Raw genomic sequence first — 16394 nt, 5'->3', positions numbered from 1 at the left:
TATCTGAATCTGAAGTGAGTCTCATAGTTGGATCATGGTAGGTTTTTTTTTAAATCCATTTTTCTCTCTTTTGATTGGAAGATTTAATTCATTTATATTTAAGGTAATTACTGATAAGAAGGGACTTACTTCTGCCATTTTGCTATTTGTTTTCCATATGCCCTGTAGTATTACTTTCCTCGTTTCCTCCATTACCGCCTTTGTGTTTACTTGCTTTTTTTGTAGTGAAACTTTTTGATTCCTGTGATGATTAGTTTTGAATGTGGACTTGACTGAATTAAGAAATACCTAGAGAGTATTGTGTGTCTATAAAACCATTTCCAGAGGATATTTGGGTGCAAGTTGGTGGAATGAGTGAAAAAGATCCTCCCCAATGTGGGCAGGCACCATTCAAATGGCTCGGGGCCCAGATGAAACAAAAAGGCAGAAGAAGGAGCATTCTCGCTCTCTGTCTTCTGGCTACAACGCTCCTCTTTTCCTGCCTCTGGACATCAGAACTCTAGGCTTTCTTGCCTTAGGACCCCAGACTTACACCAGCAGCCCTTTGAGTTCTCAGGGCTTTGCCCTAAGACCGAGAGTTACATCATCAGCTTTCCTGGTTCTAAAGCTTTCAGGCTTGGACTGGGCTACTCTCTGGAATATCAAGGGAGCATATGGGACTTCCTCAGCCTCCATAATTGTATGAGCCAATTCCCCTAAAAATCTCCTCTCATATATATCTCCTGTTGGTTATGCCTCTCTGGAGAACCCTGATGAATATGATTCTTTTGTCATTTTCTTTGGAAGAGACACATTCAAACCATAGCAGTCTGTAAATCTGTATAATTGTTATATCTTCTTGCTGTATTGAACCTCTTATTAATATACAATGCTGTCTGCCTCTTATAACCTTTTTGGGTTAAAAGTCTATTTTTACTCTAAAATGCATTTTCTTTTTAATGAATTTAACCGACATTTTCTATTGTGTTAATTCAATAGATATTTTCTTTGTCCTCACTTCAGGGATTACATTGAATACGCGAAAGCTGTAACAGTCTAATTTGAATTTTTACCAATTTAAGTTCAGTAACATATAAAAACTTTGCTTTCATAGTGCCCAGTCTTCTTTTTCTGTTATTAGTGTCACAGATTAAGTCTTTACAAATTGTGTGCCCAATAATGCATATTAATAATTCATTTTTACACATTTGTCTTTGAATCACAGAGAAAATTTAAAATGTAGTTATGAACCAAAATTGCAATAATACTAACTTTTATAATAGCCTCTGTATTTGCCATTACTGAAGATCCTTATTTCTTCATGTGGCTTCCAGTTACTGTCTAATTTTCTTTCATTTCATCCTGAAGGGACTCCCTTAAGGATTTCTTGCAGGGAAGGTCTAGTGGTAATAAACTCAGCTTTTGTTTATCTGAGAATATTGTAATTTCACTCTTATTTTTAAGAACAGTTTTGCTGAATATTGAATTCTCAGTTGATAGGTTTCTTTTTCTTTAAGCACTTTGAATATCTCAACCCACTGTCTTCTGGCCTTCTAGATTTCTGATGAGAAATCAGTTGAATTTTTTTTTCAGAGGTGAGTTTTGTTATGTTGCCTAGTTGTACTTGAACCCCTGGGCTCAAGCCGTTTTTCTGCTTCAGCCTCCTGAATAGCTGGGACTATAGGTGCATACCACCATGCCTGGCTTGCTGAAATCTCATTGAGAGCCCTTCTATGTAATTAGTCACTTCTCTCTTGCTGCTTTTAAGATTCTATCTTTGTCTTCTGATTATAATGTGCATCACTGTGGGTCTCTTTGAGTCTATCCCACTTCTTTGTTTATCAAGCTTCTTGAATTTGTAAATTCATGTCTTTCATCAAATTTGGAGCCTTACCAGGCAATAATTCTTCAAATATTATTTCTGCCCTTTCCTCTCTTTTCTCCTGAGATTACCAGAATATGTAAGTTGTTCTGTTTGATGATGCCCCACGCATCCCTTAGGCTCTGTTCACTTTTCCTTATTTTTTTTCTTTCTGTTCCTCACTCAGTAATCTCAATGGTTGTATCTTCAAGTTTGCTGGTTCTTTCTTCAGCTTGATCAAACCTGCTTTTGAACCCCTCTAGTGTATTTTTTTTTCATTTCAGTGATTATATTTTTCAGCTCCAGAATTTCTTTTTGGTCCCTTTATACTTTATACCTCTTCATTTATATTCCCATTTTATCTATGCATGGTTTTCCCATCTTTGTCCATGTCTTCTTTTAGTTTTTTTGAGCATCTTTAAGGCAGTTATTTTAAAGTCTTTAGCTAGTAAGTCCAATATTTGGACTCCTTCAAGTATGTTTTCTGTTTATTTATTTTGTTCCTTTGAATGGGTCATACTTTCTATGTCTTGGGATTTTGCTGTTGTTGAGAGATGGACATTTGAATCTTATAACACGGTAACTCTGGAAATCAGGTCCTCTCCCTTCCTCAAAATTTGTGTTGTTTTTGTTTTTGCATTTTGGTGGGATGTTTCTGTCTTGAGAATCAACTTAAAATAAAAACTTAAGGTCTTTTAGGGTCTTTCTGAACCCTACCTGTTTCCCTGGGAATGCAGAATGGCTTTATAAATTTCTTCACATGCATGTTTTTGGTGTCCAAAACAACAGGTACTGCTCTTTTAATTCTCCTGGAATCTGTTCAGTTTTTGGTGTCCAAAACAACAGGCACTGCTTTTTTAAGTCTCCTGAAAGCTGCTCAGTTGATGGGGTTTAAAACAATGACTAACAGCGTCCATGCCTGCCCCATCAGTGATCAGAAACAACAATCCATAGTCAGAACACAGAACCCTAATATTTGGAGGACAAGGTCCTTATTGAACACTCTAGTTCCAGTGAGCCATACAAGAAACATTGGTTGCTGTCCCTACAGCTGCCTGCTGCCAGCTGGGGATCTGAGATGGGTAGTTGTCACTGTGCTGATGGCTGAAATAAATAAAAAATAGCTAAAATTTTCCAGCCAAACCGTTCACTGGACGATACAAACATTAAAATAAACTCCAGAGTTCCAAACTAGTCACTTCAGACTGTTTCTAACAGTATAATTGTTGTCTAGGTAGAGAGACAAATTATTGCTGCTTCTTACTCCACATTTTCCCTTTCATCACTCCTGACATGTATTAAAAGGACCACTCTGGCTGCTATATTGGATATGGACTGTTTAATAGCAAGGACCGAAGTATGCATACCAATTACAAAGTTATTGAAGTAATACTGGTGAGAGATCACAGTTACTTGTACCAGAGTTGTATCAGGAAGTTGATGAGAAAATTCAAATTGTGAATATATTTGGAAGGTAAAGCCAGTGGATTTCCTAACACATTGAATGTTGGGAGAAAGACAGAGTGAGAGAGATAAAGGAGATCAAGGTTGACATCAAAGTTTCTGACTAAAACAACTGGAGGGATGAAATTCCCATTAAGATGGATGAAAAATCAGGAGTTTTGTTTTGGCATACAGTTTGAAATGCCTATGCAACATATATGTAGAAATGGAAATCTGTAGTTCAAGAGGGAAGTTTGATCAAGAAGTAGAAATTTGAAAATCATGGAATTTAAAACCATGAGACTAGGTAACATCACCAAGAAAGTATGTAAGAATGGAAAAGATGACAAAGGCTAGAACCCTGGGGCACTGCAACATTAAGAGGTGAGGAAAAGAGAAGGGATGAGCAGAGTGAACCAAGAGTGACCAGTAAGATAGGAAGACTATCAAGAAACTGTTATGTCTTTTTTTTTTTTTTTTTTTTTTTTAGACGGAATTTTGCTCTTGTTGCCCTGGCTGCAGTGCAATGGCATGATCTTGACTCACTGCAACCTCTGCCTCTGGTGGTCAAGTGAGTCTTCTGACTCAGCCTCCTGAGTAGCTGGGATTACAGGCATGCATCACCACGTCCGGCTAATTTTGTATTTTTAGTAGAGACAGGGTTTCTCCATGTTGGTCAGGCTGGTCTCAAACTCCCAACCTCAGGTGATCCGCCTGCCTTGGCCTCCCAAAGTGCTGGCATTACAGGCCTGAGACATCATGCCCAGCCAAGAAACTGTTAGGTCTTAAAGGAAAATGTAGAGATTATTTCATGGAGGAGAGAGTGAGCAACCCTAAGAAATGCTTCTGACAAATAAAATGAAAACATGAATTTGACCATAGGATGTCACCGTGCAGAGTTCACTGGTGATATTAACATGAGTGGTTTGGTTGGGTGATGGAAATGAAAACTCCACTGGAGTTGATCTAAAAGAGCATGGGAGGAGAGAAATTGAAGATAGTGGGTATAGACAATTCCTTTGAGAAAATTTACTTGAATAGAGAGCAAGAAATTACGTAGTAAGTTGTAGGACAGTGTGCCAAGAGTAGGTGTTTTAGAATATGAGAAATGGTATGTATGTTCAGCAGCTGGAAATAACTTCAGTAGAGACTGTAGAATCAATGTTGTAGAGGAGATTGAAGGAAGAATTGCTACTGAGAAAATGCCCATGAGTAGGTGAGAGGGGATGGAATTAGTGCACAGGTTGAAGTACTGGCTCTTGATAGGAACTTAAAAAGTTCATCTGCATCAAAGAGAGGCAGGCAGAAGCCTTAGCATAGATACTGGTGATGGTGGAGGTGCAGAGAATGTTCTTTCTGGTGGTTTGGATTTCCTCAGTGAAAGTAAGGTAAGAGCGAAGACAAGATTAAAGAGAAGACAGGTATGAAAGATTTATTTGGAAGAGTGAGTTGAATAAAGACTATTGTACTATTCCCAGACAGGATTAAGGTTTATTTGCAGTTCACGTCACAAAATTAAAGTAAGATCATCAACAGGGCCACATCATTCTCTCCAGTTACATTCAGTTGCACTGTGAGTTGGATCTAACCAGGGTTGTGGGTTTTGTCAAGTGAGGACAATGAAGCAAAAAAGGGATAAAGGAGTTAAGGATGTGTGAAAGGGGGTGAGTAACCATAAATTTAAGCTGATTATGTAGGGAAGAGAGGACATAAAGTAGATGATGGGCAGTGGCAGAGTAGCAGAATAATAGATAAGAGGTCCTAGAGTCAAAAGATTGTTGGAGTTACTGCTAAAGAAATGAGCTGGAAAGATAGGAGGCATGGCCAGAAAGAGGAATAAATGAACAACTAGGAAGGAGTTACAGCTACTAAAAATGATAAGATAGGGCACAACCCCACAATTACATGACTAAGGGAGGGTGAATAGCAAGCTCATTGGGAAGGGTAAGGTTCTGTTTTCTTTTCCTACTAGCACAGAGCTTGGAACGTAGTAGGCACTCATTATAAATCTGTTGAATGAATGAATGAGGAATGACTACCACCTCCCCAGCAGCTCTAATTGAATTCCTGGCTTCTCTATTCTATCCATATGCTCTCAATCCAGGATTGGTCAGGCAAAATGGTTTCAGGTCAATGCAAATTAGCACAGGTGACCCTTGGTAGAACTGTGAAACCTGTAAAGTTTTTATTAGTGGCTCTTGCTTTTCTTTCCATGCATTTATAGCACTCTCTTGTGCAGAGCTTCTAGGGCCTGGGTGCTCCCACTCTCTCTTGTGCTCACATCTCCTTCAGTCCTCCAAACCTGCTCTGAAAAAGAATAATATTGCTCATTTACACTTCAGGGTATGTCTCTGTTTCCTCTCCTAGAGGGGATGTATGTTTACATCTCATTTCTAATTGAGGGAATATAAGGTTTGGTCCCCTGTGAAAATATTGCAGGTGCATGGTGTTTGGGGTCAGGAGAACTTGTGTTCCTGAAATCAGACCAGGAAGGCTGCAGATTTCCCAGCCTCTGCCCTTTATGGTCCCAGAATTGGAAGTGCTGAGTCAGTGGAAGAGTCTCATAAGAGACCAGTTTGCTTCTCTTTTCTTTCCTATGTTCTCACAGCGGAGTTTGCAGTCCGAATTCTGCAATCCCAGTGTTCCCGGAACCAAGCTGGGTCTGGCTGCATTTTCTCAAGGCCCAATAATGAGAAGCAAACAAACTAGGAAAGAAGGGAATTTATTGCTGTAGCTGGATACAGGGAGAACGCCAGAGATAATTCCATCGTACCAACCCAAAGTATTGCCATTTTCTTAGTGCTTATATAGGTTGGGGTTATGTGCCTACATGCAGTATAGCGTTCACTTAAGTCTATTGGTAACTAATTTTGTTTCAGCTAGAAGGTCAGAGGCAAAAAATGCTTGCTAAGTCCAATGAAAAGGTCCCTATTGCTTTCAAGCCCTGTCTACTATGGTACCCGAGTGATTATTTCTATGTTATCTCCTTTACCGCTTGGTCCAGATAGCTGCCTTAGGCTCTCTAATGAATCTATTCAAATAGCTGCCTCGGTTACCTTGAGTGGTCTCAAATTTAATCGACCCGAGATGGGTGCTGGCACTAGGAATGTAAGACTGTCTCTATTATTTTGGCTTGCTTTAGGTTAGGAAGAAGCCCATGCAATGCTCCTACTGACCATGTTTCATTTTTAGCTTTGATGTCTGGGCACTGATTTCCCTAGGTTTAACTATTTGCTCAATGTTAAGGCAGCTCTGTGGAAATTTGTCTGTGTAACTGGGGTGCTGTGCAGGCCTGTCTGTGTGACTGTCATGCCTGCCTGTCTGTGTGATTGTCAGGGAGAACTGACCTGCCACACCAGCGAGTGTAATGATCCTCGTCAAGCAAGAGAGGGTGTGGGTGGCCAGTTCACACCTGTCACTGGGAGGCTGGCACTGTCACCCTCTCATTCCAATGACTCTCAAAAGACAAACCTCTGTGAGTTGAGCCAAGGTCCAACAACAATGATTCTTTTTTGTCCTTTAACTTCTGTTTTAATTAACTTTATTGAAGCATGATTTACATACCATAAAATGCACACACTTCAAGTGTAAAGTTTAGTGACTTTTGTAACTAACACCCCAAACAAGATACAGAATACTTTCCTCTCCCTAGAAGTTGCCTTTGTGCTCCACTGTGGTAGAGTCCCCCTTACTCCCACCCCAGGACCCAGTGGTTCCGTTTGCTGACACTTTGAATGAGTTTTGCTTGTTCTAGAAGCCTGTATAAATGAGATCATACCGTATGTCCTGTTTGAAGTCTAGCTTCTTTTGCTCAGCATAATGAGTTCTGAGACTCATTCACGTGGCGTATTTCATTTTACTGCAGACTAGTATTCCATTGCATAGATAGGACACAATTCATTTGCCTGTTGATGGTCATTTGTGTTGTTGATTTTCTCTAATTTTTAAATGATTAACACTTCTTGAGCTTCATTAAGTACCAGGAGCTTAGGTAAGCCTGGGCACTCACAACTGGCAGGAAAAATGAAGTCAATAGATAGAACTTTTAAAAATGTTTCTCTCTTATACATTCCCTTCAGTCCAGGCTCTCCATCCCTTCTGCTGGTGGACATAGGCAGATGACTGAGCAGATGCGTGGAAGGGACTCCAGAGTGGTCCCCAAGGCTCGGTTCGCCTGTCTGCTGTGAATTGGTTGGTTCGTTTCGGACACATGGGTTTGCGCCGGTAATTTTTATATCATGCGTTAACTTGGTTGCCCCAGTTTTAAGCTGGACTTGGGTTGCTCAAGGATTCTTCTTGATGATCTGCCAGGCAGCTCACTGACTGAACTAATTTGGAACCCACTAGCTGATAGGAAATCAGGCTCCACGGAGACCATCAAGAGTGGCCACACTTGCCTGGGACTGCAGCCCCACCACTCCTGTGTGATTAAGCACTGGGAGCCACTTGACCATCACTTCAGAGAATATCAGAACTTGATGTAACTACACTGGGCATTGAGGCCTCTCCAAACGCACATTTAAATACTCCAGTCCAATTATATGCATGCCATTAGACAAATAAAACTAGACCCTGCATTTATTGGACAACTTGGTCTCCAAATACCACTTCACCTGGGAAGAAACAGCTGGATCTGTGTTCCTGGAGATAAAAGTGTCTGAGTAAGACTTCAGAAGAGACTGTACCATATTTCCTAAATTGTGTGTTTTCTATTTATAGAAGATTTAAAGGATTTGTAAGGGATTCATTGACAATGCAGTTTTGTATTACATGCTCTCTTGATATAAAATGCTATTCTATATATAGCCCTTTTGTTTACATGTACTTGCTCATTTATTATTTTATTTGATCCACACATCCACTCCATGGGCAAACAGGGCAACTCTAGGTATCCCATTTTGTAATGGGGATGCTGAAACACAGAGCTAATGAGAGGGCCAGGACTAGGGTAAGGAAATGAGGAGAGTCATTGTACATGCAAAGTGGGATTCTGTCTTTCTTTAAGATGTTGATATTTTGTTCATCACAGAATTTTTGCATTAACTTTGATTTTTTAAATATATTGCACTAAAATATTATTTATATTGATTATTGAATCTTTTGTACTCAAGGATAGTGAATTACTTGCTTCGTCCTAATCCCTGAGTCTCAGGCCCTGCAAGGTGAATGGATTAGCTTGAATCATATAATGTATCCATTTATTACGTATGAAAAATGGATGATATCAGTCATTTCATATCATTCAAGCTAATGGATCCTCCTAGGATGGAGTCAGGAGGCCACACTGCACGTGAGTGCCTCAATTATACTGCTCAATGGTCCTAAGCCTGGTGCACATTAGAGCTCCTTCTGAAATTTTTATTAAAACCAGAGCCTCAGGCTTGCGATGGGAAACTGGCATGTGTGTTATCAAAAAGTTCCTCTGCTGCAAACCTCTGGATTGGAACCCCTGGATTAAACCAGAATTAAATCTGTCTATAGTCTGAGGCAGAGAGTCTGGATTCAAATTCTGGTGTAGTTCTTTTTAACCACACAATTTGAGGCAAGTTGCAAGTTGTGAGTGTTGAACAATGTACGTAAATTTGTCTAGCACAGTGTCTGGCATAACAGTAAATCCCGGATAAGAATTAATGCTTGTACAAGCCATTACTTTGTGTGGAAGTTCAGAGAAGTAAGTCAATGAAGATCACACAGCAAGTCAATGAAAGAGTTGAGTTTGGGACCCAAGTCTCTCTGGCCCCATAGCCAGAGGTGAAGTGACTACACTTGACATCCACTAAGTGCTTCCTCTAAGAACAGGGATCCTCAATAATTAGCCCATGACATTTTCTAATAAGTCCCCTCCCCACACCCATGAGAATCAAAGCTGAGGCAGAGGCAAAGGCAGAGCAGGGAGCTCTGCCAGGTTAAGTGAGCAGGTTCCTTTGCCTGGGGGATTGCCCTCCAATGAGCAAATCCCCTGTTATCTGGTCCTATCTACCCCTCAGACTCTGGCTGGAGCCATCACTTCCTCATTTCCAATTTTCCTCTTTAAATTTTTCTGTCCAGGCTTCTGCTGCTTGTCCTCAGGCGGAACCAGTGACTTCCTGAATGTTGAAATTGTGGGCGCCATGGGGGACCTCTGCTTTTCAGGGCACTGCTAGGAACTCACTTTCCTGAGTTTCATCCCTTTTCACTTTCTGACATACCACAGGCCAAAGAAAGTGACTTAGCCTGGCTCAGCTTCACCTCCTGCCACCCGTCTTCCTCACCTCTTACATTTCAAATAGGCCAAAAGTCTATGGCTCCCCTGTTCCGGGCCGTCCCACCTCTGAGAGGCTGTGCCTTCCCTCCTTCCTCCTTGGAGGGCCTTTTCCTCATCTTGATCTGGATCAATCCCCCATTACCCCTTTAAGCCCAGCTCTGGTATCCCTTGATTCAGATGATAAAGATTTTTGTCATATTTCTGCCCTGTCTCCCCTGCCTCCAGGCACTTCTGTCTTCTCAGGGACATCAACCTTTGCCGCACTTCTCAGCAGCTTTCTGGAATCTGGTTGTAGCCGCATCTATCTTGCATGCTAGACTGTGAATATCTTTAATGAAAAAAAGGCCATTTCTTCATCTCCTGGGCACCCAGCAGGCTCACAATGTCTCCAGTGATAATAACAACAACATAATCATAGTGTTTATTACCTAATACTTCCATCCTAGCCACCTGACATGATTTAATTCATTTAAGGCTCACAAAATTCATATCTTCCTTACTTTCACAAACAGAATAGCTCAAGTGACTTGCTCACTGCCAGACAGCTCCTATGTGGAAGAGGTGGAATTTGAAGCCAGACTTTCTAGCTCCTAGTGTCTGTGTCTTAACCACCATGCTATACGGCATCCTTGGTAGCGATGCCTGCCAGGAGGGAGAGAGGGAAGAGGTTACTTTCCTTAAGGAGTCCAGATCTCACTGGGGCCTGGACAAGGACACCTGTAATACATGTACACATGTGCACACATGTGTACACACACACACAGAGAACATGGGAAAACTTCAAGAAGAAATACTAAGTGCTAAAATATGTGGTTCAGAGCAGTGCTTCTCAAACGGTAATGTGTATATAAATCACCTGGGGATCTAGTTAAACTGTAGGTTTGGATTTGATCTGATGGGGTGGGACCAGAGACTCATTGTTAGAACAAGCGAATTTGCATTTCTAACAAGTTCTCAGGTGATCCTGATACTGCTGGTCCATGGACCACACTTTGAGCAGCAAGGATGAACTCTACAGGCTGAGGCAGGTCAGAGAAGGGAGATTTCACTGTGGGTTGGGACGGTGAGCTGAGTCTGCGCCCATGGCAGGGCTTGGTTGGCTCTCTCTGGGGCCATCCAGTTTTTGGGTCTCAGGGACCTGGGAGAGAGGGGGAGCTTTCAGAGGCCCCTAACTTGTGCCCCAAAGTCTCCTCCATCCCCCTTAACAAGCAGCAGCACTGTGTAGGAGACCCACATGTGAATACCCCGTGTTTGAGAAATGTCCAATCCTGATCATGCCAGGAAACATTCTGCAAATTCCGAAATCAGAGCCAAAGGGAAGTGCTGCGAGGTTTACAACCAGCTGTAGTGGTTCGATGGGAAGGATCTTTCTCCGAGTGGTTCCTCTTGAGGGGAGCATTTCTGCTGGCTCCAGGACTTTGGCCATCTATAAAGCTTGGCAATGAGAAATAAGAAAATTCTCAAGGAGGACGAGCTCTTGAGTGAGACCCAACAAGCAGTTTTTCACCAAATTGCAATGGAGCCTTTCGAAATCAGTGGTAAAGTACTATTCCTCAATAATGGAATTGATCAGAAATGTAGTCTTTCTGCTAGCGAGATATGAAAATAGACAAGTCAATAGAAAGTCTGGGTTTGGCCTATTGCTGCATTTTGCACGTAACCATCACTAATATGTGTCGGGAGTGCTTCAATTTGGAATTTCTGGAATGCTAATAATAGATGCTGTATCTTTAGCATATAGTCAGGTTTTTCTTAGCTTCACTATTGTTTTAATCATATTTAAATATTTTCCCTTGAAAAAATGCCAATGCTTATTAAATGTTCCCTTTTTTTATGAGTGTCTTATTCTGACACACAGGTTGGGTAATACAATGAAAACGCAAAACAGGGGCACTGAAAGGGGACCACAAAACTGAAGTCAAGCATGACAGTTTTCAAAACACAGCTTCTTTAAAATTGTTTAAGGGGATTTCTGTTATAACTGATATGCTGGTCAGGAAACATTCGGTATTTCATGTTGACTGAAATATGTTCATAGTTTCATAATTAGTCTGTCTTAGGTTAAACTCAGGTCTGTAATATTCAGTCAGCTCTGTTGTGTTTATTTTCTCACTCAGTGTTCAACAGGTGATGCATTTTTAAAATCTTCTAGAATTTGTAGCATTCGAAGTCATGGGTGGGCTTGCATTCCACACATGATCTCTGATTTCCTAGTTCTAGAACATTCTCTTGGGATCATCTTCCAAGTGGATCAGTCATTTCCACTCCCAGGCTTTGCTGGAAGATGTCTATGCAGGAAAATTGGTGGCTCTGTCTCCTGGCCAAAGTATCCTTCTCAACCCACACCTGTCTGTCCAGGTTCCCGCCTGGAATTTTTTTTTTTTTTTTTGAGACGGAGTCTCCCTCTGTCGCCCAGGCTGGAGTGCAGTGGCCACATCTCAGCTCACTGCAAGCTCCGCCTCCCGGGTTTACGCCATTCTCCCGCCTCAGCCTCCCGAGTAGCTGGGACTACAGGCGCCCGGCACCCCGCCCGACTAGTTTTTTTTTTTTTTTTGTATTTTTTAGTAAAGACGGGGTTTCACCGTGTTAGCCAGGGTGGTCTCGGTCTCCTGACCTCGTGATTCGCCCGTCTCGGCCTCCCAAAATGCTGGGATTACAGGCTTGAGCCACTGCGCCCGGCCCCTGCCTGAAATTTTTATGGGTACGAAGATGAAGCGTCTGGGGCTCTGCCTCTAGGAATTTACAGTGTAATAACAGAGAAAGGCATGAGTGCTAATGACTATAATAATCATTGGCTATTTAGAACTTCTCAGAATGTAACATTCTGGATACACGACTGTTGAAGAGACTGAAGATGTTCAAGCATACTCAGCACCTATTTCCAGCAAGGCACTGCGCTCAGTGCCAAGGAAACAGGCTTGAATAAACATAGCCTCAGGCCTCTGGCTTCTGGCAGGAGGGGACAGGGGACAGGGTGAGCTGCCCATGAACTGACAATTTCCATGTTGTGACTGAGACTTCCACAGGACATGATGGATGGATCTAACCGAGTGTAGGGCCCTGGAGGGCAGAGCTGACACCTCTTCCAAAGTTTAAAGGATAACGGGGGTCCGTTAGAGAAAGAAGTGAGTGCCTGGGGCAGGGGTGGGCGCCACATGTTTGTATTGTATTCACAAGAAATATTTGGAGAAATATAAATAATTCCATACTGTTTGGCCATAATTGGGAGGGAAAGATCAGTGGGGACTGAGGCCGGAACCCAAAACACTGACCATCTTGAAGTCAGTGGGGAAGCGGGAAGGGGGCGATGTGGGGCTGAAAGACACCAATGTGTATATGAGGTTGCTCTTTGTCCTACGTGGGAATGGCTGGAGAGAAGCTGAGGACAGAGAGGAACTTGGCAGCAAGAAGTGATGAGGGGCAGTGGATGGAAGGCAGGAAAAGAGAGGAATGCTCTGGAGAAACCCTGGAAATCAGATCAATTGGACAACGGCAGGACAGGGCTGGGGAGGAAGATGCAAGAGTTAAGGGTGAACCCCAGATTTCTGACCCGGGTTGTGTGTGTCACCAACTAAAAATGTAACCAAACTAGTGCAGGAGGATTCCTTGAGCCCAGAAATTTCAGACCAGCCTGGGCAACATAGCGAGACCCTATCTCCACCAATAAATAAATAAAAATTTTAAAAGTGTCTTACCAAAACACCAAAACTACTCCAATTTGGATGAAACATTTTCTTAAATGCATTCACAGCATCCTGCCTTCTAATACAAAGACTGTGGAACATGTGAAACTTCCTAGAAGAGTGCCATTGTGCAGGTAATCACTGTGAGGCTCTGTAACACAGTGACCCCTGAGGACCGGCTCTATGCACCTTGTTTATTTTTTGTTTGCTGAAGATTTATTTATTTAGGTCATATATAGTTTTATTTTCTTTTGAAAATACACTGTCTTAAACTTCCCTCATATGGTTCATGAAAAACAGCTGAAAAACATTTCTAATGTCATTTTCCCCATTTCTTTTTCTCTATTGTTTGTATTGAAATATAAAATGCTGCTTTTCCCTGATGACGAAGTATTAAACTAGTTTATTATTATTATCCAAGGATACCTGACTAGGAAAGTTTTAACCACATGCTGAAGAAAACTTTAGAAGTGAGTTTGGGAAACTTTTGGAATATAACTTTCATTTTTTCTAAAATTAATCTAAAAAAATGATGACGAGTGTAAATTTCACAGTATACCCTCTAGAAGCACAGCGCACCTTGCCTCCCTCTTTCCTGACATCACCTCCAGCCTCCCTCATTAGAACAAGCCTCCTGCATTCCTTTATCTGCACTAGAATTAAGGTACTCTTTCTTTTCTTTCTTTTTTGTTCTAGCTTTTTAGAATTGTGATTAACAATACAAACTGTATATATTTATGATGAACACATGATGATTTGATATATGTATCCACTGACAAATGGCCACCACAAAGATTACTTTAGTTTCCTGAAGGAACTTGACATAGGGTGGGCTTCTGTGGCCCTCAGGGTCCCCCACAATCCCAGGTCTCTCCTCAGAGCCATAGAAACTGCTCTTTTGCCCCATCATCCACCTCAACAATGGAACATTTGGGCTTGAATGAGAGGATTTACCTGTTGACAATATCTTTCTGGGATGTGTCTCCTTCTACTTTTTTGAAAATTAGCAACCTGTGTCTTGCTTTAGGTTTCCTGTCACACTTCTGGTACATCTGGTTTCTCAAAGAAGACTACTGTTACCATACAGACAAGCACTTGTTAGGCTGTGCAATGTGATCTGTCGAGACCTCTTTTTTTTTTTTTTTTCTTTTTTGAGATGGAGTCTCCTCTGTCACCCAGACTGGAGTGCAGTAGAGCAATCTCGGCTCACTGCAACCTCCATCTCCCGGGTTCAAGTGATTCTCATGCCTCAGTCTCCCTAGTAGGTGGGATTACAGGTGCCGGCCACCATGCCCGGCTACCTTTTATATTTTTAGTAGAGATGGGGTTTCACCATGTTGGCCAAGCTGGTGTCCAACTCCTGACCTCAAGTGATCTGCCCCCCTCGGCCTCCCAAAGTGTTGGAATTACAGGCATGAGCCACACACCTGGCCCTGTCAGGACCTCTTACCCCAACTTCTCAACTACTTCAGGCTTCCCACCAACTTCAGTCTGAAGAACATTCTTTCTGAGAAGGAAGATTGAAACAAAATACAAGAAGAAAAGTTAAGGTTTTGATTGTCGTTTTAATTAACACTAACCATTGTCTCTCAGTAGTGAGCCTAACCATCCTTTCTTCCCACCCTTAAGATACTCTAGAGCGACCTTTAACAAACCCAAACCCTCAAGTCCATTCAGGCTCAGTCTTGCTGACACGACTGCTATTATTTCAGGTCGTTGTTCTGACTTTGCTCTTTATCATACCAATATTTCTCAACATCTTTTAAAATCTGGCTCTAATGTAGAGTTCTGTCTTCACTTTCTATTGTGAAATAGGTATAGATTCAGGGAAATTTGCAAAAAAATGTACAGAGAAGAAGCTTTTCTGACACTTGACTCATTCTGCCCCAGTGGTAACATCTTACATTGCATTAATACAAAATTACAACCAGGAAATTGATACTGGTGCAATCCATAGAGCTTATTCATTAATTTTACATGCACTCATCCGTGGGTATGTATATAGTTTTACCAATTCTATGCTAAATAACCCCACATACCCCTCACTCCCCCACCAGCAATCATCAACCCCTGGCACTAATCAGCTTCCCATCTCTATAATTTTGCCATTTTGGGAATGTTACATAAAGAAGTTACACAGTATGTGACTTCTTTAAGATTGATTTTTTTTCATATAGTGAAACCCATCCAAGTTGTATCCATCTGTAGTTGGCTCTTCTTACTGAGTAGCATTCCTTGATATGAATGTATCAGAGACTGTTTAACATTCACCCACTGAAGGACATTTGGGTTGTTTTCAGTTTGGGGGCTATTACAAATAAAGTTGCAATGATCATTTCTGTAAATGCTTTCGTGTGACTTTAAGTTCTCATTTCTCCAAGGTAAGTGTTCAAAAGTGTAATTGCAGGATTCTAAGTGTATGTCCTGTTTTACAAGAAGCAGTCAATATATTTTCCAAAGTGACTATACCATTTTACATTCCAGCAGCATTGTACAACTGATCCTGTTTTCTGCAACCTTTCCGACCTTTGATATTATCACTATTTTTAAATGTAACCATTCTCATAGGTGTATAGTGATATTTCATTGTAGATTTAATTTACATTTTCCTAATGGCTAGTAATGTTGATTATCTTCTCATGTGCTTAATTTCCATGTGTATAACCTCTTCAGTGAAATGTCTCTTTGTGTCTTTTGCCCATGTTTTAATTGGATCTTTTGTTTTTAACTGTTTGGTTTTAAGAGTTCTTTATACATTCTGTATAGAAGTCCTTTGCTAGATATGCGGTTTGCAAATATTTTCTCCCAGTCTGTAACTTGTATTGCTATGTTCATATCAGCATCTTTCACAGAGCAAAAGTTTTTAATTTTGATGAGGTCCAACCTAACAATTTTTCTATCTATGTGTTGTGCTTTCAGTGTCAAGTCTAAGAGCTCTTCAGCCCTTGTTGCTGAAGATTTTCTTCTCTATCTTATCCTAAAATTTTTTTAGTTTTATGTTTTACCGTTAAGTTCATGCTCTATTTTATTTTTATTTTTATATGTTAGAGACAGGCTCTCACTGTGTTGCCCAGGTTGGAGTGTGCAGTGGCTATTCACAGGTGTGGTCACAGTGCATTGCAGCCCCAAACTCATGAGCTCATGTGATCTTCCCACTTCAGCCTCCCAAGTAGCTGGGACTACA

General features: G+C 41.3%; 1 protein-coding gene across 1 annotated transcript in view; it reads left to right on the top strand.

Annotated features, from left to right (window-relative positions):
- Positions 1-10827: 10827 nt before the first annotated feature.
- The window catches only part of MARCO (macrophage receptor with collagenous structure), a 61047-nt gene continuing 55480 nt past the window's right edge, over positions 10828-16394 (top strand). The window contains exon 1 of the mRNA XM_007964737.3: positions 10828-11065. Coding sequence (XP_007962928.3) covers positions 10969-11065 — 97 coding nt within the window. The 5' untranslated portion in view covers positions 10828-10968. The remainder of the gene's footprint in view (positions 11066-16394) is intronic.

Source organism: Chlorocebus sabaeus, chromosome 10 (assembly GCF_047675955.1).
Source record: "Chlorocebus sabaeus isolate Y175 chromosome 10, mChlSab1.0.hap1, whole genome shotgun sequence".
NCBI lineage: Eukaryota > Metazoa > Chordata > Mammalia > Primates > Cercopithecidae > Chlorocebus > Chlorocebus sabaeus.
Note: the sequence above shows the minus strand (reverse complement) of the source record. Positions and strands in the feature narration are given on the sequence as shown.